General features: G+C 42.1%; 1 protein-coding gene across 4 annotated transcripts in view; it reads left to right on the top strand.

Moving 5' to 3' along the window:
• Positions 1 to 19356, top strand: part of LOC112558393 (dual oxidase 2-like) — a 54655-nt gene that overhangs the window by 30759 nt on the left and 4540 nt on the right. For 3 of the 4 annotated variants that reach the window (XM_025228874.1, XM_025228872.1, XM_025228875.1), the window contains 28 exons: positions 5537 to 5626; positions 5764 to 5850; positions 6191 to 6352; positions 6701 to 6888; positions 7278 to 7482; positions 8062 to 8228; positions 8444 to 8504; positions 8956 to 9058; positions 9480 to 9552; positions 9719 to 9821; positions 9990 to 10156; positions 10509 to 10672; positions 10828 to 10949; positions 11099 to 11236; positions 11533 to 11661; positions 11784 to 11992; positions 12329 to 12517; positions 12849 to 12941; positions 13086 to 13221; positions 13635 to 13728; positions 13992 to 14167; positions 14609 to 14666; positions 15061 to 15287; positions 15507 to 15737; positions 17182 to 17322; positions 17834 to 18115; positions 18460 to 18689; positions 18991 to 19155. In XM_025228874.1, the coding sequence (XP_025084659.1) occupies positions 5557 to 5626; positions 5764 to 5850; positions 6191 to 6352; positions 6701 to 6888; positions 7278 to 7482; positions 8062 to 8228; positions 8444 to 8504; positions 8956 to 9058; positions 9480 to 9552; positions 9719 to 9821; positions 9990 to 10156; positions 10509 to 10672; positions 10828 to 10949; positions 11099 to 11236; positions 11533 to 11661; positions 11784 to 11992; positions 12329 to 12517; positions 12849 to 12941; positions 13086 to 13221; positions 13635 to 13728; positions 13992 to 14167; positions 14609 to 14666; positions 15061 to 15287; positions 15507 to 15737; positions 17182 to 17322; positions 17834 to 18115; positions 18460 to 18689; positions 18991 to 19155 (4170 nt within the window). In that variant the 5' untranslated portion in view covers positions 5537 to 5556. Of the gene's footprint in view, positions 1 to 1398; positions 1613 to 5536; positions 5627 to 5763; positions 5851 to 6190; positions 6353 to 6700; positions 6889 to 7277; positions 7483 to 8061; positions 8229 to 8443; positions 8505 to 8955; positions 9059 to 9479; positions 9553 to 9718; positions 9822 to 9989; positions 10157 to 10508; positions 10673 to 10827; positions 10950 to 11098; positions 11237 to 11532; positions 11662 to 11783; positions 11993 to 12328; positions 12518 to 12848; positions 12942 to 13085; positions 13222 to 13634; positions 13729 to 13991; positions 14168 to 14608; positions 14667 to 15060; positions 15288 to 15506; positions 15738 to 17181; positions 17323 to 17833; positions 18116 to 18459; positions 18690 to 18990; positions 19156 to 19356 lie in introns of those variants that run through there. The other variant, XM_025228871.1, reaches the window with a different exon arrangement.

The raw sequence follows: 19356 nt of genomic DNA, 5'->3' as shown, positions 1-19356 counted from the left end.
CAGTAGGCAGTCGTCATCATCTTACGCAAACTATCATTAGGACAACGCACTCACATATCACAGCAGTCAAGATGGTATAAGTGCCTCTTTAAATCATTAGTGCCAGCAGTCTAGATGCTTGTATGGTTCTTTAAATCGATCTTGACACGGATATGTTGAGAAGATGTGTATCCGTGTTGATGCGCTGCTTTGATCACTAGGGTGTGATGTAGGTCACATGACGATTGGAGGAGATAGCTCTTTCAGCCTCGCACCCCGAGGGCTTCATGTCCAGCAGTGTACGAGTACATCTCCGCCTTGATTACACCCTACAGCAGACGGACGTAGACCTGAGACAGAGACACGAGCGACACCTGGCAGTTAACCTGCTGCACCCTCACATCATCATCACCTTGGCGGCGCGGCAACAAATCCGCATCGACGATGGCCTCTGACGACCTCCTGTTTCCGGGCCGATCATCTATGGAAGGGCGAGGGAGGGTGTTGTGGTGTGTGCTGGGGGGGTGGGACCGCAGGTAGGGGGTCGCTGGGTCTGCCCGGGCGATCAGCGGGAGCCGGACTTTGGTGGGCTGACAGATGAAGGATGTAATAGTCACGTTCAGTGAGCGTAAATAAACTTAGGTATTGCCATCATGGAACCTTTGACTACTCAATCCGGGTATACAAGTGGATTAGTCACCTCCTTCGTTATCCAGAAAATGGGTAGGGAGTGAAATTGAAGACAATTCCAATCTAACGAAAACAAAATACTACACCACGGGAAGTCCGCTATTTTCTCTTTCTCCTGTCATTCGCTTGATCAGACTCGAAGTTTCTGGGTGTGTGTGTGTGGGGGGGGGGGTACGTGTGTATTTAGCAGACATATATCGATATAGAATTTGGCAGACAGACTAAATGAAAGCAACATCCAAAGAGGCAGCAGGAAGACAGAAAAACATACTCGCGAACGGACAAACTGACATACACCCAAAACGATAGACATGTAAAAGGCAGAAACTGATATATGCAACCACGAAGACGAGCAGACAAACACACAGAGACACGAAAAATTAAACAAAATGGTAGATTGAAAGTTTCCCAAATACTAATTAAATGGAGTATGACCCTTCAAAAGTCTTTAATTTTACAACTCAAAATCTTTATTAGCTATTCATCCACAAATATTTTTGCTTATTCGACTGGTTGGACAAATTTTATTTTAAATTTTCTTATTCTTATCAGTTACGTGTTGTCTCTCCGTCTCTACCAGTCGCTAGCCATGCTGTTCTACGAACTCTCATCTACAGATCCGCAACCATATCACCGCAGAATAGAGTCCGCTCGTCTGACTCCGTCAGTGTCCGTCAGCGTTCGTCAGCCAATCAGAACGACATCCGCTTTCACCCACACGAGGTGATCTAGCAATCCCGTTACACGATGTCGACAAGAGCAAAGCGGAACGGGATCGGCGGCCTTATGTCAGGTGCTGTTCGTGCGGTGATCGGGTTCGCGCGAAATTCAGCTACAAGCACATGCTTTTCATGTTCTTAGCTTAGAGAGAAGTGAAAACAATCTACAGAAATTAGAAAAAGGTGGGACAGTGTGCACTGTTGTATCTGGTAGCTTACTTCAGGTAAGAGAAACACTATTCTAGCCTTTATTGTTTCGGTTTTGGTTTTATTATGTTTTCTAGTAATTTATCAGTACGTTCAAAAATAATTCCACTGCTAACTTATGAGTCCCTATGAACATATAAACATCTATTCATGTATGTATACAAGTAAAAGGTGTTTTAGAATAAATATATTTTAGTACATGTTAGTCACGGATGGGTTAGAAAATTAAACTGTAGGCAGTGTATTGTAAGAAATGCTGTTACCAAGCCAGAAATTAATTGCTGAGATATTTAGCAAAGATGTATCTATGTATCTAATGACAGTTAGCCTTGTAAACATGTGTCATATCCAGAGTAAAGTGTGTCCGACCCGACATACTCTCACTCGTTGTGCTGATGGGTATTTATGCCAGTGCACCACCAACCTGTGTGTGTGTGCGCGCGCACGCGTGTGTGTTGCTTTGTTCTTTTATGAGTAAAACTGCACGTGACTGAAGGAAAGGAGGACTAGACTGGAGGACGTACAAGTAATCAAGCAGACGAGTCGCGATGAAACTATCAATAGAAACACAATCCAAGTCATAATGATTTATCTGTCTAGAATCTCCGGAAAAGCCATCTTATTACTGGTTTATTTCTTTTTTTCTTTTTGCCTCGCTTTCTTCCTTTCATACCTGCTCTCCTTTCTTTTTCTCGCTTCCTTTATTTCTTGCTTCTTTTTCATTTTCTTTCTGTCTCATTCTTTTTGATCAATCCGATAAGCTGTACAGCTTTAGTTTTCTTATTTTCGTCAGCAAATCGTGTAGTTGAAATCAGCCGGGTTTCCTGCCTGTTGAACAGTATCTTACATCAGGAGCTGTGTGCGAGTATGAGTGTTGGTGTGTGTGAGTGTGCGTGTGTGTGTGAGTGAGTGTGTGTGTGTCACACCTGTCTAGTAAAGGGGAAATTTTATTGAATAATATATTGTTACAGCTGCTGTGTAAATCTCATTGACTAATCCATGCACGTGAGTATAGGTCCTTATCGTGAGAGAGAAGCGTCGCCTCTCACGATGCAGGCAGCGATGCCATGTCATTACCCTGGCATCAGCACATTATCTGTGACTTTATTTTCCCCAACGGCGTCAGCAAAGGCCATTTTCGCGTTGGAGGTGAGAGATACTGGCAAACAAACCCTTCTGGAGAAGCCGATAGTACAGACACTTACTAACAGGACTTCCCGGACGTACACGTGTGACGCGCGCTGTGTGATAAGAGAAACATCGTGACGACAAGGGGATTCCCCAACTTTTGTTTCTAAACCCCATCTTGACTATTGCTCAGCGCCCGATAAGAAATATCTGTTTATCTTTAAGAAAGACAAATGTATTTCAGCTTATGAAAGGAAGAGATAGTTTAAGAGCAGGTATTTTGCTCACAAGCTAGGACTAGGGGTTGCGGGTAGCTAGGTGATTAGAGCGCTGGTTGAACACCCGAGTTGCGCAGTAAACTTCCCCCAGTCGACTTACCTGGCGGGAATGGGTACCTGACTCCATAGAAGGTTGGGAAAGGTAAGACAGAGAGGGAGAAAAGACGGGCACCGCCCTCACATAAAGCTGGCCCCGAGAAAAGTGAGGTCTCCAAAACTTCACTCCCTAACGACTGTGAACATTAGGAGCTTTACCATTTTTTTAAAACTAGCACCTTTTGTCTTCCGCTGTTTCTTTGGTACTTATTTTCATATTCATTTACACAATAACACAAGCACACTTGCTTATATGGAATACAAGTACACAAACAGGAATAATCCTTCAGGATGAAGTTTTATTTAAAGAAGGCCAGCAACTGAGGGCGTGCGGTGTAAAATGAGATAGCAATGTGAGGCTGTGATATGAAAATGATTGTGATGACGTTTGTATTGTACAAGTCAATTCCCTTCAAATGGTAGTGTTTTATTATGTCAGCTTGTTTTATTTTGGGTGGATAATGTACAATATTAAACCCACGTCGGAGATGAAGTGTGTAGAAACTGTTGTACTATATTGCAAGGAGAAAGGGGATTCCCTGAGTGGTGAAGGATTTATTTTGGTGAAAGTGCAACAAGATCATTTATTCTTGCCTGAGTTCCTTAATCATAACTAATTCATTAGAAGCAGTAGCTGCAACAATTATTAACGTGCAATCTGTTTGGGGAAGAGATGATAACATTGCAGAATAGCTGAGGTTTAAAAGTTAGTTGCTTAAACAGAATTATCTGGTATGATCCCATTGAGCTGGGAGATGGGGTAGAAGCTGAGCAAATTGAGCAGTAAGGAGTGGGGCATGGAGTTGTGTGCCATTAGCGAGCTGTTTTAGTATGATTGGGACATGCTCTTTTCTTTTTTTTTCTTTTTTCTTTATGTTGTTGTTGTTGTTGTTGTTGTTGTTGTTGTTGTTGTTGTTGTTGTTGTTGATAAGAATAAGGTCTGAGCATTGTGAAGTCGAGTGACTAAATCTAAATCCCTCCCCAGTTTTTGTGCGGCACATTAGTTGAGTGTAGTGTCGACTGCTACTACCATCTCCCCACACAAAATTTATTTCAAACTTTCATTTGCTCAGGTTAGTAGTTATCCATGTTTCAAGAGTTGACGTTCCTTTCTGCACTTGTAGACAGAACACCAGTAAACTTTACAACAATCGTTAAAAATGACATGCCTTTACTAGACCTGCATGCGTGACGTAGTCTCCTGAGAGCGTTGTTACCTGTTGTCTGTCACCTGCCGCATAGCGGTCTCAGCACGTGACTTCACAAGCTGCACGTGCATCATGGCTCAACGGAGAGTGTTCACTGCGTGCGCGGGGTGATTCGCGTGAAATTTGCCGGAACAGACTATTTTATTACATGTTTAGCCTCTTCAGTCGCTCTGTGCTTACCCCTAGCCTTTCCTACATCATCACTCTAGATTCTAGAGTCTAGAATCTAGATGCATGATGCGGTTACTGGCTACTGCACAGCACTGTTTGATGAACATATTTTTACACCATTTGCGTCATCCATGTATATTTTCAGTGCTTACTCTTGATAACCGTGCTTTTACGTTATTTAGTCTGATAAACATACCTTTAACACAGAGACTTTTACTGAATCAAAGCATGATAAACAGGTTTATACAGTACTGTTATTCGATAAAAAGATGTTTTCTCTTTATAGCAAGGAAATGCTCTCGAACAGCGCCCTCAGGGTCATCATGTATGGTCCTAAGTTATCTCAGCTTGGAGAAAAATACGTTGTTTAGCCTTATTTTTATGGTTTTGTTTGAGAAAAATATGTTTAAATATGCCATTGTAAAGATACTCGTCCTCCCAGTTGAAGAGCACGGGTACGTGCAAGTAGGTTTTGTGTGGGTGTACGGGTGGATTGTCACTGTGCATATGGACTTTCTGACTGACGTCACGTCGACAGTAGCAAATCGTGATGGTGATCTCGACAGACTTTTTTTCAAAAGTAGGGGCCTGGCAAGAGGGTGGCATTAAACAGGCCTGCGTTTTTCGACCAAACATCCTGTTCTAGTCCGTCCCAGATCCCTGAAACAGAAAAAGATTGACGAAAAAACATTAAAAACTGTCGGTTCATGGCACATGGCACGTAGGCCAGTCTGCCTGGAAAAGCAATAGCAGAACTGTAGCTTTGGGTGCACATTGTTTTTTTGCAAACGTTAGAATGTGTTTGTGACTTGAGGGAGTTTTCTAATCATTTGTATTTTAAGATATTGTTCTATAATATTTTACAAAGATTGGTACTCCTGGGGATATTTTAGAGACTTTCTGCCTAAGCATTTAGGTAGAAGCTTATACTTTGTCGTTGGGGATTATTGATGTCTTGTTGTCATTTTACATTCTTTTTTGTTAATGCATACATGTTTTTCTTTCATTTATCCACTTGTATGCATGTACTTGATGTGTTGTCATCATCTATCGTCCCCAGGAAACTAGAGGAGCTCACAAATGAGGTGGAGAAGTATTGTCATCTCAGCATGGACGTTTCTTTGTGTATTCTCGGGTGGCTTTTGGGGAGGTAAGTTCTCTCTCTTTCAGTCGATATCTGTCTCTTTCTCCTTCTGTCATCATCTTCAACTCTCGGTCGACTTCATATTTAAGTATAAAAGAAAAAAAACAACAATTTCTTATAACATCGCACTCCAAACTGTGCAGATGCTGCCATGTCCGACCGTAACTGCACTTTCCAGAGGTTCGACGGCTTCCATAACAGCATCTTCAGACCTGAGCTAGGAGCCGCGGGTGAGTTGTGTGCAGTGTGTTAATACATAATTAAGAAAACAAGTTAATTTAATGTGCTTCTGTAAGTAATCTTTTCTCTCATTATTACAATCTAGGAAATTATCAAAACATACAAAGGTCTTTTAAAAGTCAGCGTTCTAAACAGAAAGTCATAGTTTTTAATTATTTTTTTTTTAGTATGAAAGGTGTTTTCTTTCATTCTTAAGCTTAAGTATAATAATTATACTTTCCTTGGTATTTCCTTCAATTATTTTGTCAAAAAAAGCTATAATCTGTAGTTTCATAAATTGTTTGTAAAGTTCTGAGGTTGGTATCTATATTATGTGTGTTATATTTCTAGGTCGGCCCCTAGCCCGCAACATTACGTCTGCATATGGGGACAATACATACATGGCGTCGGGAGGTGATCGTCCCTGCCCCCGAAAGCTAAGTAATCTGGTGTTCAAAGGCAAGAGTGGGATCCGTAACCGGCGAAACCTGACAGCTTTGTTCGCTTTCTTCGGTGAGTCCTTCAAACAACGATGGCGCCCGCCTGATGCACTGCGCAATCCTATCAGATTCTTTTCTCGTAACTGGGAGCGAAGCAGTTTGAACGCTGGGTCCAGGATATTTTTCTATTTGAATTAGTTTCTCATCCAAAAGTTTGCTACATCTATTTATAAAGACTGGAGAGATATTGATGATTGACTGAGCAATGGAAAAGTTGCAGTGATTAATCAGAGTTTGTAACTTAGGAAAGTGGATAGGAGGATGAGAGAGGGAAAGGAGAGAAAAGGAAGAGAGCAGACTGACGTACAGGCAAGTCGACTTGCTGTTTCTTAATAACGTACGATGTATTTTGACCTTCCAGGTCAACTCGTGCAGCGAGAGCTGACGTCAACGGATGACACCTCATGCCCGCCAGAGATTCTGGAGGTCAGCGTTCCACGTCATGACCCCGACTTTGACCCTGACGGACGCGGGGACCGCAAGATGCCGTATGAACGACGTGCATACGACAGAAGAACTGGGCAGTCTCCCAACAGCCCGCGACGCCAAGTAACCAGCATCTCGAATTCTTTCTGACATGTCACTTGCGACTCATCATTAGTATCATTCATCCTGCATCGTATCACGTGTATTATTCATGACAAGTGACACATCATTAGCATGCCATCCCACGATAAAATCACACATCATGTAAAATGTTTCGATCTTAAAAAAATGTAGAAATCACAGCAAACATCGTTTATGGCAATTTCAACTGTAATGTTTCTTAATATTCTTTTTTTTTTTCAATTTGAGTCCAAAGTGACACTTTTTGATTCCTAATTTACTATTACTTATCTTTCCACCTACTGCCACTTACTCTATCGCCGGTGTTATCTATCCTGTCGGTATTGTTGCCTAAGTATAATGTCGCATCTTCTGTCTTTGCTTTGCTGCAGCTGAACAAGGCTTCAAGTTACATAGACGGTAGTTTTCTGTACGGTAACTCCATCGTGCGCACCTCCTACCTGCGGGATCCCAACTCGGGGAAACTGGCGTGTCAGGACAAGCACTGCATGTACCCGCTCCTCAACGACGTCAGGCTGCCCTTCCAGATGTACCCGACCCGCAACAAGACGATCCTCGTCCCGGAGACGCTTTGGCGTACGTACACATTACATGGACTTGGAGTGCTTGCTGCAACACCCGGTCCGCTCTCCGGGTTTGCTTCTTGTTTCTGCTCCAGGAACGGGGTGGCATTGTATGATCAAAGGTCTTTATGAACAGAGGAGACACAAGCCTAAACTTTGAACAGTGAATAGTTGTCCATGCTTATTCACTCATGTCTTTTCCGTATCTATTTCAGCTTGCTTACATTCCACTATTTGTCTGCTTTAATATAAGATCTTTTTTCATTGGATCCGTTTCACTGGTCTGTTCATTGTGAATTTGTTTCGCGATTTGTATTTGTTGGCGTTTATGTGTTTCACTGTATATATTTGTCATTGTATATGGTCTCACCATACTGTGTTTTCTAGACATAAATACTTCAATTGCGCGGCATTTATGTTCTGTTCCTCCTTGTGTGAAATTCCTTTTCAAGAATAAGATGCGGTTTTATCAGTCAATATTGAGATTCCCTTCACGTCAAAATTTGTTCATTGTCTATTTCGATTTTTGCTTTTTCATTCCTTCGCCTTTTCTCCCATTTAATCGAGTTTTATGTTTCGTTGACAACCTCAGGGCTCGGCGACACCCACGTGTATGAGAACCCCTGGTTGCTGTCGCTAAACTTGCTGTTCTTCAAATACCACAACAGCGTTGCTGAGAGCTTGGCTCGCCATCACCAGAACTGGACTTCAGACGAGATCTTTGACAAAACACGCCACTGGGTCATCGCCGTTTTACAGGTCTCTTAAGCCCGTTAACTTGAGCATTCAAAAAATTAAACCTGGGGTATTAAGACATTAACATGATTTTAAAAGAAGTCTGACCTCACTAACCAGGTAGGGGACTCATTAAGGTCATTTGGGCGCTAAAAGTGATCTCATTAGACAAGCTGGGTTGCCCTCTCTGGAGCACTGTGAGTGCACATTCGTAGCTCATGCTGTTCATCTGGTTTCAGAAAATCATCATGTACGACTGGTTGCCACTTCTCGTCAATGAACCCGTCAAACCATATCCAGGTAATATCTTCAAGCCACATGAGTTGGCTATAGGTTAACATAAGCATCTTTACTACTTAATATAGCTGCAACAAGAGCGATCTAATGATATATTGAAGCCACTCCCTCCCCGAGTGATACACATTAACGGACTTAGATAACGCAGACTTTCCCAGATAACCAAGTTGTTGATCGGGTAGCTGACTATTTGCATAGTAGCGGAAAGGGGTGCAATGAGGAAGGGGAAATGGCACCTCCCTCACCTCACAAACAACTGGCGACGAGATAAGTCCGGTATATATCACCACCACACCCCAGTGACTGAAAAGACTGAAATATATTTTTACTGAGCTTATTTATCATATTTGTCTTGAGGTTGCCTGCAACATGTCAGTTGGAATAGAACTTCTTATTGGTTGCTTGATACTGTTTGTAAATCGTAGTTAGTTTACGTGTTTGTTCCTTGACGCAGGTTATAATCCGTCGATAATCAGTGAAATTACTGATTTATTTGATGCCGCTGCCATTAACTATATCATGACGCTCATCCCATCCGCGTCATACAGCCTCAGTCTGTGAGTCACGACTCTTTATTAATGGTTTTGGATAATGGTATACATGTCATATGTTAAAGCCAAATAAGAAGGAGAAAAAAATAAAGATGAGAAGAGACTAATATCAGGAATAATAATAAGCAAACTTTTATTCGTTTTGTTGTTTTCTTTAAACGTTAGGCTACATAGAGGTCTGAACTTCCTGTACGCCCTAAACCAAATAAACCACGTATATTGCAGCATATGCAATTCAATGCATTTCTAACACATTTCGTGCGGTCATTACATTTCCTTTCTTCTGTAAACTCTTTGTCTCCCTGTAAGTTCACTTTCAGTTGCACTAGCGTATTTTCATTAGGAAGATAATAAGGGAATAGCAACCTTGTTCTCACCACTTTTATCATACTATTCATGCTGATTATGTTTTTCGTCATCTCGTTAGAAAAAAGACGGAGGAAAATAAGTGTATATTGATGGGGCCTCATCGCTTATGCAACACCTACTGGAACTCCAAGGTAGGTCTGCGGGCACACATACATTCTCAACCAAAACTGTTTCAGTCCCACGCAATTTCTGTAGCTAAAACGGAACGGATGGGCGCGTTTTAATGTTGAAACAAAGGACACAAAGTGCTTAGAATTGGAATATAATTATGGACAAGATTTTCTTCTTATGTGATAGGAAATTTTGGAGAACTCTATGCTGGGTACAAGTGAGTTTTTGCTTGGACTGACAGCTCAATCTGCCGAAGCTGATGACACAATCATTGTAGAGGATCTGCGCAGTGAGTACTCTGTGTCCAGCAGCTTAAGAAATTAACATATAAACATCCAAACGCACGTACCACAAAAACATGTAGAAAAATAACGCGCAGGCACACACATACACTACTGTCGTTTGTGCATGGCATATAGTGAACACTGATGTATGTGAACGCGTCTGTGCCTCTCAGGTAAATTCTACGGGCCGCTGTTCTACTCTCGCCATGACGCCGTGGTGCTGACCATCATGAAAGGTCGAGACTACGGCCTCCCAGACTACAACACCGCCCGCCGCCACATGGGCCTGCCACCCATTGCCAACTTCTCCTGGCCGAACAGGACAACGGAAAGTCAAAAGGTACACAAGATGAGATGTAGACTGAAGGCTTTTTAAAAATAGACAAGACAGACAGAAGGTAAACAATAGATAACCTGAAGTAGTCTAGAAGGTACATTTAATGTGATATCTACTTTCTCAGATGTCGTGAGTTCTCGAATAACACTTGACATTGTGCACCACCACCATTAATCCACACTTTGGCCTTGAACTTGATACACAAGAGATGCACTAAAGAGAGGCCCTTAAAAAACATGGACGATATGTATTCAGGAGACTGAACGCTTATAAAAGCCAGTCGTTACCAGTGGGTTTTTCCTAAGAAGAGAAAATCTGAATGATATGTACAGGTTGCTTCCGCAATTTTTTTCAGCTATTTGAGTGTCACAACAGTATGGACACTGTCGACATCTTTGTCGGGGGTATGATGGAGACCACTGCCGAGGGACCGGGTCCACTCTTCAAGTCGATCATCCTTGACCAAATGTACCGCGTGCGTGACGGCGACCGCTTCTGGTTTGAGAATACTGCCAATGGGTATGTCTATTGTCGTCACTCCTCCTGCTTGCTTTGCTGGTTTTCAAAAACACATTTGATACGTAAAATGAAAGCGCAAACTTTATTTTTTTCAAAACCCAAAATACTAAACTATGTTCGAGAAGTTCACGGGATTCTTTCCTGTGTTCTTACAGGCTGTTCAGTGAAGAAGAAGTCGGGATGATCATGAACACGACCCTGTCTGACGTCATCATGAACGCCACTGAAATCAAGCTGTCCATGCACATCAAGGGCGACGTCTTCTTGCTGCCCCATGGTAAGTCTGTCATTCTTTGATGCCATTCACTTTTCCATAAGGTGAAGACAGATATGTGAAGGTGCGTGACGCAATCAAACTGCAGTATGAAGTGATACGGGGGGTTTCTATTACCTGTCGGTTAAAGATTTCTGTATTTTTGTTTAAAGATCTCCCGTGCAACGGGACGCTGGAAATAGACCAGGACTCGCTGGAGGCGTGCCCAGACCACGGAGGTTATGATTACTTCGAAGGCAGTGAGATCCCATACATCATCATCTGGACCTGCGTGGGTTTACTTCCTTTAGGTTTGTCTTCTGTTCTTTCTCAAATATGGCCTCGTTACTTACAGGACATGGCTCATACAAAGCCTTCTTCGTCAAGTCTTTTCTTTTCATGCCATTTTGCATCGTCATCATACTGTATCACTCCAAAACTGAAAAATATTTTGCATTCTGGCCCAAGGCTTGCATGCAATATACTTTCTTATGATTCCCGTTAAGCAAAGCCAATTTTTGTAGCCACCTGTTTAACCTTTGCACTTGTAAGTTCTCTTTTGTACAGTTATTTAAAATATTTACTATTCCTCGCTATGTTTTTGCAGTGGTGGTGCTGTTTGCGTATATCTTGTCCAAGTGCAAGCGCTGGCAGTACAACCGGCAGCTGAATGAGGCGCGTGCGGAGAGGGAGAGACGTCGTCAGCTGCGAAGGACTCTATCCTGCAGCATTTCAGGTTAACAGGATAGTTGTTTTAAACACACACAGAGTAGAAAAATATATGTGAGGTGGACACAAAGACAGATTTTAAAAGAACATTATAGGGTCATTACGTCACTTCCATCTTGTTTGTTCCAGTGATTGACGCAAAGGAGTGGCGAGGGCTGGAGGCGCCGCGTGGGGTGGAGCTGCACCTGACGACCAAGGACACGCTAGAGGTCTTCACGACCATGGGCTCCCACCTGCGTTCCATCAAGCTATCCACCTTGTCCTATGACAACGTCACGCTCAGTTCCAACAAGAAGCGCAACGTCATGCTGGTACAGGTGCCCAAGGAGTACGACCTGGTGAGTGAACAGGAGGACGAGAACATGAGTAAATTATAGTAACAATGATCTAGATTGTGGGGATCATCATTATGAGTATGCTGATGAGGAGGAGACGCACGATAACAATGAGATTGTGGTACCAGTGCTTGTAGATGTAACTGTGGCAACGAGAATAAGAAAGAAACCTAAGTCAGTGAGATATTAGTAGCAAATGTCATGGTCGCGGTGAGTGAAATTTTGTGAATGTCGCTTTATCAGCGCTTTGTATTCCTTTGTTTCTGTCCAAAGATGTAATCTGGTTGAGGGAATAACTGTAAGGTGAGTCTCCATAAGTACATAACTGTTTTTTTAAAGGTGGTTGTTTTCACCAACGAAGAAGAAAGAAACCAGTTTGTGGAGCAGCTGATCGAATTCCTGTCCGACTTCAATATCGAGCAAGGTATTTTCCCCAACATTCCTGAGAAGGAGCTGTATAAAATGGCCGTCACCAAAGAAAAGCGCAATGCCATGCTTGAGAAGTTCTTCAAGACCATTTTCAAAGAGGTAGGCGACGAAGACTTTAGATGTTTGTGAGTTCCAGTGACCTTGTGCATGCTCATGTCCTTCTAGAATGTGGTTGTGAGTTTGTAGCTATGAGTGTTTGAGACTTCAAGATTGCTAGAAAAAAACACCCCCGTTTCTCTAACATGTAGGTCAAAAGTACTAGCAGCAATATGATTATAACAGAGCAGTGTGTCCTTGATATGAAAACAATAACTAGTAAAGTGGCAATAAAAATACGTTTATGAGGGTTGTCCCAGTTACGGTTGTCCTGACAAGACCTGCAATAAAATATACGATTCGAACAACAAGTAACAGCTAAATTTTCCTGCAGGCTTTCCAGATGGACTATGATCCAGCCCTGGACAGCGCCCAGATGGACGTCAAGAAACACACCAAGGAGATCCTGGAGGTAGAACTGTCCAAGGTAAGTTTATTGCTCTTTTAATGCTGCTGTTTATTTGCTGTTGTTGATGATGAATTTATCTGTTGTGCTGAAAAAAACCTTAAGAGGCTTGACATGCTAAAGTACAGCTAAACTAATCAAAACATGCGACATTTTTCTGCGTAGGAGGAGTTTGCGGAAGCCATAGGCTCAAAGGCTGGCTCCGACTTCGTGGAACATTTCTTCAGCCTCATTGATTCAGACAGGAACGGCTATATCTCCTTCCGTGAGTTCCTCAACGCTGTCGTCCTCTTCTCAAAAGGTGAGTGTGCATAAAATAGCATGTGGTTCTCAAGACCAAGACAATGGTAGTTTCAAACCTGGTTTTCCAGTCTCTGGAGATCGTTCAAAAAATATACAACCAGACCTTAAAAAGTTTAGTCATCTTGAAGCTTTCCTCACTCAAATTGCACAGAAGAAGAAGACTCTGTCTAAATGTCTACCATTCAGTGTTTTGTCTTCAAGGAATAAAACCCAATCAACGTCACAGGAAGCACTAGATTGCAAAGGTTTCATTTCTTTTCAAAGATTTTACGCTAAGTGAATGGCCAGTGCGGTTACATTCACTGTTTGCCTGTAGGGAGGAAAGCCTGTTAACAAGCTGGTGGGGATGAGAGTAAGGCTTACAACTCTAATCATTATCATTATACCGCTCTTTTCATGCTGTGTGGCCAGGATCGTGCCAAGACAAGCTGCAGACGATGTTCTACATGTACGACATCGAGGCCTCTGGCGTAATGAGCAAGACCGACATCGGCAAGATGTTCCGGTGAGTGATGGGAGTGGTGTCCTTCTCCACAGCCACATTTTTGCTTATATTTACCACATCAATGGATAAACTTGTTGGGACCAAACACAGCTCTAATCAAATAGATTGTGTTTCCGTCTATGCAGAGCGGTGATGTTTGCCCATGGAAAGGGAACGATTTTTAAATTTTAAAAACTTATCCCGTATGTTTTACAACTTCACATAAAATAATATGAGTGGCACACACATAGACATCGCTTATAGGAGCCGACTTTCTGCTTCAGATCCTTGCTGGAACTTGCCCAGAGCAAACCAGACGCTCAGGAGGTAGAGAGGCTGGTGGAATCCTTGGTGTTGAAGGCGGGCCTTCAACATAAGACGGAATTCACATTCGACGACTTCTGTCAGATTCTGGCACCACAAATGGACAAACTCTGGAATGCTTCCTTCGACTGGAAAGGTAAAATCTTTTTATTCCATATGCTTAATATATTAAACATTGCTGAGGTCGTCATGGTTTCGATTTTAAGTGTGTGCGATGTCCTTTATTTCTCTTTGATTGGGGTGAGCTTAGTCTCTAAATTACGCTCTTGAAATACTAATTTGATCGCTGGAAAATATCCCCATTAAGTTTAAAGATGAGCAGAAGTTTTCTTTAGCTGACCTGTTTGACCGGCAGTGATGGCGTCTGAAACAATTAGCATCCGGCAGCGCCTAGGTTGTGTGGTCGGAATTGGATTTGAGCCCGGACTAGTTAGCAGTCGAATGGTTGTAGTTAGTACATTCCTCTCACAGTCTATGCCGACTTAGGACGAAATTATGTAATGAAAGCTAGCAACGTGCGGCCTGGTTCCTGGCATTTCTTGTATTCTGAGTCGTATATCCCTCTGTTTCTTCAAAGGTGTGCCAGAGCGGTCTAAGGTCATCTCGAACAAATCAGGAAAGTCTAGCAAAAAGTCGTAAGTATCAGCAATCAAGTGCTCCGAGCCCTTTATGGTGCTGTTACTCTGAAAGTACCACTGAGTAGTTAGTTCCTTCTGTTTCATGTTACTGGCTAGCAGGATAGACAGTTTGCATGTCTACTGAACGTCTGTGAGAACTTCTGATTTCTGCGAGAACTGCCCACTTCTTGTATTTATGTCTAACTGGTTAGCTATTAAACCAGAGATCTAGTTATGCTATGCAAAGAAGAGAGAATAGTGAGAAAAAGTGCGAATGAGAAAAAAACATGAAGAGTAAAACTAATAGCTTAATGTATATGCAAAATGTTTAGTAAATTAAATCTAGTAATAAAGACGCACACTGTGTTGTGTTTCCTATGGCTCTATCGTTATTATTTTCTGTGGACCTCAGAGAGGGAGACAACGTGAGACAAAGATCGCCATCTCTTGGCAATGTTCTGGATGGTTCTGCAACGAAGAGCGGACGACTGCTGTTCGAGTCCGTCCGTGAGCACTACTCACCACTGAAGGCCAGGGTCAAGCTCATTAAGCACTTCATTGAGAACTTCCGCCAACACATCTTCTTCTTGATCCTCTTCTACGGCATCGTGTTTGGGCTCTTTGCTGAGCGCTTCTACTGTGAGTATGCCTACCAGCTGTCATGTATTAGTGTAAAATACAATTTTGAAGAAGCAAGCCAGGCTTATATAAGCAGTTTCTGCATAAACATCATAGTTTGACATAATAAAAGAAAGGATTTTTCATAAGAAATGGTAAGAAAAGTTATATAGAACGGAAAGAGAAGAAAAACTAGAGAAGCTAAAATGTCAACGTGATCTTGACGTATTTGTCACGTAGATTACACTGTCGAGAGAGAGGAGAGCGGCCTGCGCCTGCTGATGAGCTATGGGATCAGCATGACCCGCGGGGCAGCGGCTGCTGTGTCCTTTACCTTCTGCTTCTTGCTGCTGACCATGTGCCGAAACTCCATCACCTACTTGCGCTCCACCGGCTTCAACCAGATCATACCTTTCGACTCGCACGTGTCTTTCCACAAGATCGTGGCCTGGACAGCACTGTTCTTCACGGGTGAGCTTTTGCCTTCAGTTTGAGGCTAACGTTATTATCACGTCGTGTGATGAGGCCCTAAGTCGTGAGGAACTAGAACAATCACCCTCTAAGATGGGTGTGTGAATAATAATAATAATTAAAAACACTGATTAGCTAGTGGATCTTTCTTTGCTGCTTTTGTTTTTGTTACGTTAGTTTGTTTATTTTACGTGCTTTTATTTTGTTCCTGCTTTTATTTTATTGTTGCTTTTGTGATTTCATAAATGATAACGATACCAAATATTTGTAGTTTTACTTCTGTCACAAAGTAGTCGAGCAAATCTATTGAGTAACAAACAGAATAAATACACCTCGTCGGAAGTACAGATGCAGTTCAAGCTTCCGACTTAAAATAACCATCTGCATCTTATTCTAGGTTCATCTGCTTTGCATATGCATGTGTTCGTGAACGCGCGTGTGTGGTGCGAAACTTCGCGAGTGTACGTGGCGATCTGTGCGCGTGGATGTGATGCTCTATGTGTTTGCCTCATTTACGATTTACATATATACGTGTCTAAAAATAAGTTTTTTTCCTGTGTTTGCGTTCATTTCATTCGGATCGAGCTATTTATTAGTTTCCGCTTCGCTGCAAGCCGATTGTAAACAAACTCTTGAACACGAAAACAATCTTTTGTCATGGTTGATAAAATCCCCTTTTGCACGCTCACAACACTCACGGCATCGCTCTGCACTCACCTTTAAGGTCTTCGTGTACCTGTGTTCTCAAGGTCACAACCACCTCTTGTTTATTGTTGTCATCCACAACCAGGAACAGCCGAGGACGGTGAATCCCTTTTTCCTGTTTTTTTCCTGGTGTTTGTTAGTTTACAAACAGCACTTTGTGACAAAGTGGTGGGGGGGGGGCTAAGATCCATATTAATGGTATGGAGTTTATTTGAAACATGATTATAAAAAGCCGACTCGATTTAAATATTATGATGATACTCTGTCTTTAATCTCAAAGATCTGTCGTGATGTAGAGGGAATCAAGTAAGACGGGGAGATGTATATGTCTTTGGTATGATGAAGCGACTGCTGAAACTATTTACAAACCTCACTACAATTCAGAATCCCCACTACACCATCTACCCCTTCCCCTCTCCCAACATCACCCGTTCTCTTTCTCGGTCTCTCTCTCTTTAAAATTTGAACTTTGAAAATACATAACTTACTGTTCTTGCACAAGAATTCCGTTGTATCGAAGCTCCACCAGAACTTATCTGAGATTCAAGTCTATTAAAGGATATATGCAACACTTTCTGAGTACCATGATGTCTCCGTGTCTTACTATTACTTTATTCGTCACTGTTCGTATCCTCAAGTGTTTGTATCGGTGCAAGTAATGTGACACTGTCACGTATCACAAAAACTATTGTGAATGTAGCGTGAACTGTATTTACAAGCATCACGCATTCTGTCGCAGCGGTACATGTTCTTGGCTACAGCTTCAACTTCTACCACCTGGTCACCCAGCCCACATCGTTTCTGTGCATCTTTGACAGCATTATCTTCAGGGCGGAGTTAGTCCCGACCTTCCAGTGGTGGCTGTTTGGAACCTTGACAGGTAATGGTCGCACTCTTCCTCAACTTCACGACATCTCTGTTTCCGCCCCACTCCTCACACAGACCTTCTGCATCGCCCTTCAGCTCATCATGGCTATCATAAGTCTTCCTAATCAATTGTCTTCATCAGTCGACAAACACCAGCACCCAAGTGTACTATATAACATGTTCTTAAAATAACAGAAAAGTCTTATAAAAGATTTCGAGAAACGAATTAAAAAGAAAAAAAAATTGTTTACTTGATATTACTGCTTTTGCTTTGACATTGTTTGGTTAGAAATCGAATCCTTCGTTTAGTTTTATTTTCTTCATTTTTTGCCATTTTGCCATCTTTTTAATCGTGTCATATTCATCGCCTTCATCTTTTCCATCATCTTAGTTTTTAGTCTCTGGGGATTCATTATCTTTTCCTTTGAATCTTTATCCATCTGTTAGTCTTAATAATAATTCACGTACTTTTTCTTATAATGTTCTTGAGCATTATCGTCATCAAGTGGCATTGATTGTTGCAGGTTTTACTGGCGTCCTTCTCGTCCTGGTGATCGTCATCCTGTACGTGTTCGCCACCCAGACGGCCCGCCGACACATTTTCAGCCTGTTCTGGATGACCCACAAGCTGTTCATCGCTCTGTACGTGCTGACCCTGATTCACGGCGCCTCGGTCATCGTGCAAAAACCTTTATTCTTCGCCTACCTCGTCGGCCCCGCTGCCCTTTTCATGCTGGACAAGCTGGTCAGCCTCAGTCGCAAGAAGACTGAATTGAGCATCGTCAGGGCCCAGAATCTCCCATCAGGTAAGGAATAATTCTCCTTCATAAGAAAAACAACTAATAATGAAAGTGAGAAAAAATTTTCTATGTAAGTATTTTGATAAGCTACCATGGTAAGGAATTTTACAAGACGCTTCTCTGTCTAAAAAAAAAATATAATGAGATATTGTCTGTACGTACCGGCTTAAAAAAAACGTCATTTTAAGTCAACAAATATATGCAGTGATTTTTTTACAACCAATTTTAAAAACTTGGAGATTGAGCATCTGCTATTTGTTTATCAATAGGAGCAGTAAGATCACAAGTAGTATTAGCAGTCATTAGTGAAGTCTCGATGTCATGTTTAAGTTCTTGGCTCACTATTCCAGACGTGACTATGATTGAGTTCAAGCGTCCACCTCGTTTTGAATACAAGTCGGGTATGTGGGTCCGCATCGCCTGCCTTTCCCAGGGCAAAGACGAATACCATCCTTTCACCTTGACCTCTGCCCCGCATGAGGACACGCTAAAGGTACACATCCGGGCTTTGGGTCCTTGGACTTGGAATATACGTCAGACGTTCGACCCCGAAAATAGCGGACCTGGACGTTTTCCAAAGGTAGAGATACAGCTCGTTTTTTTTTATTCTTTCTTTCTTCCAGTCCCTTCCTTGCTACTTGAACAAAAAAAGAGTATAGTCTTAATACCGTTGGAAAAACAGAACATCCCCTAAAAAATAACGACGACGTATTATTAAATATGCAAGTATAATCTCTGGAGTATTAAGCTATTCCGAGTAGAAGATAAATAGTATTATTAGAATCAAGATAAATAGTCTTATTAGAATCAAGATAAATAGTCTTATTAAAACTATTTCCTGCCTTTATTTCTAATTGTTGAATTGTTTCCTGTTTCATCAGCTCTACCTAGATGGCCCATACGGCGCTGGTCAGCAGGACTGGTATCAGTACGAAGTGTCTGTGCTTGTGGGTGCTGGTATTGGTGTCACCCCCTACGCCTCTATTCTCAAAGACTTTGTCCACATGTCCTCCATCAAGTGTACCTACAAAGTTAAATGTCAAAAGGTGAGTTTAGCTGCATCGATGTTAATGCTGAGTTTTATAGAATGTTACCGGTTCCTTTCCAGACGATCTATTCCGTTAATTCTAAGGTGAGGAGTTTTCGTTAAATATTTCTGTGAGGGTATTCCGTCAGTTCTGTCCCTCTTTCTGAGTGAGTGAATGTAAAACATGAGGGATCGAATAAATGTGGTGCAGTTCTTCTTT

Source organism: Pomacea canaliculata, linkage group LG2, assembly GCF_003073045.1.
Source record: "Pomacea canaliculata isolate SZHN2017 linkage group LG2, ASM307304v1, whole genome shotgun sequence".
Classification (NCBI taxonomy): domain Eukaryota; kingdom Metazoa; phylum Mollusca; class Gastropoda; order Architaenioglossa; family Ampullariidae; genus Pomacea; species Pomacea canaliculata.
Note: the sequence above shows the minus strand (reverse complement) of the source record. Positions and strands in the feature narration are given on the sequence as shown.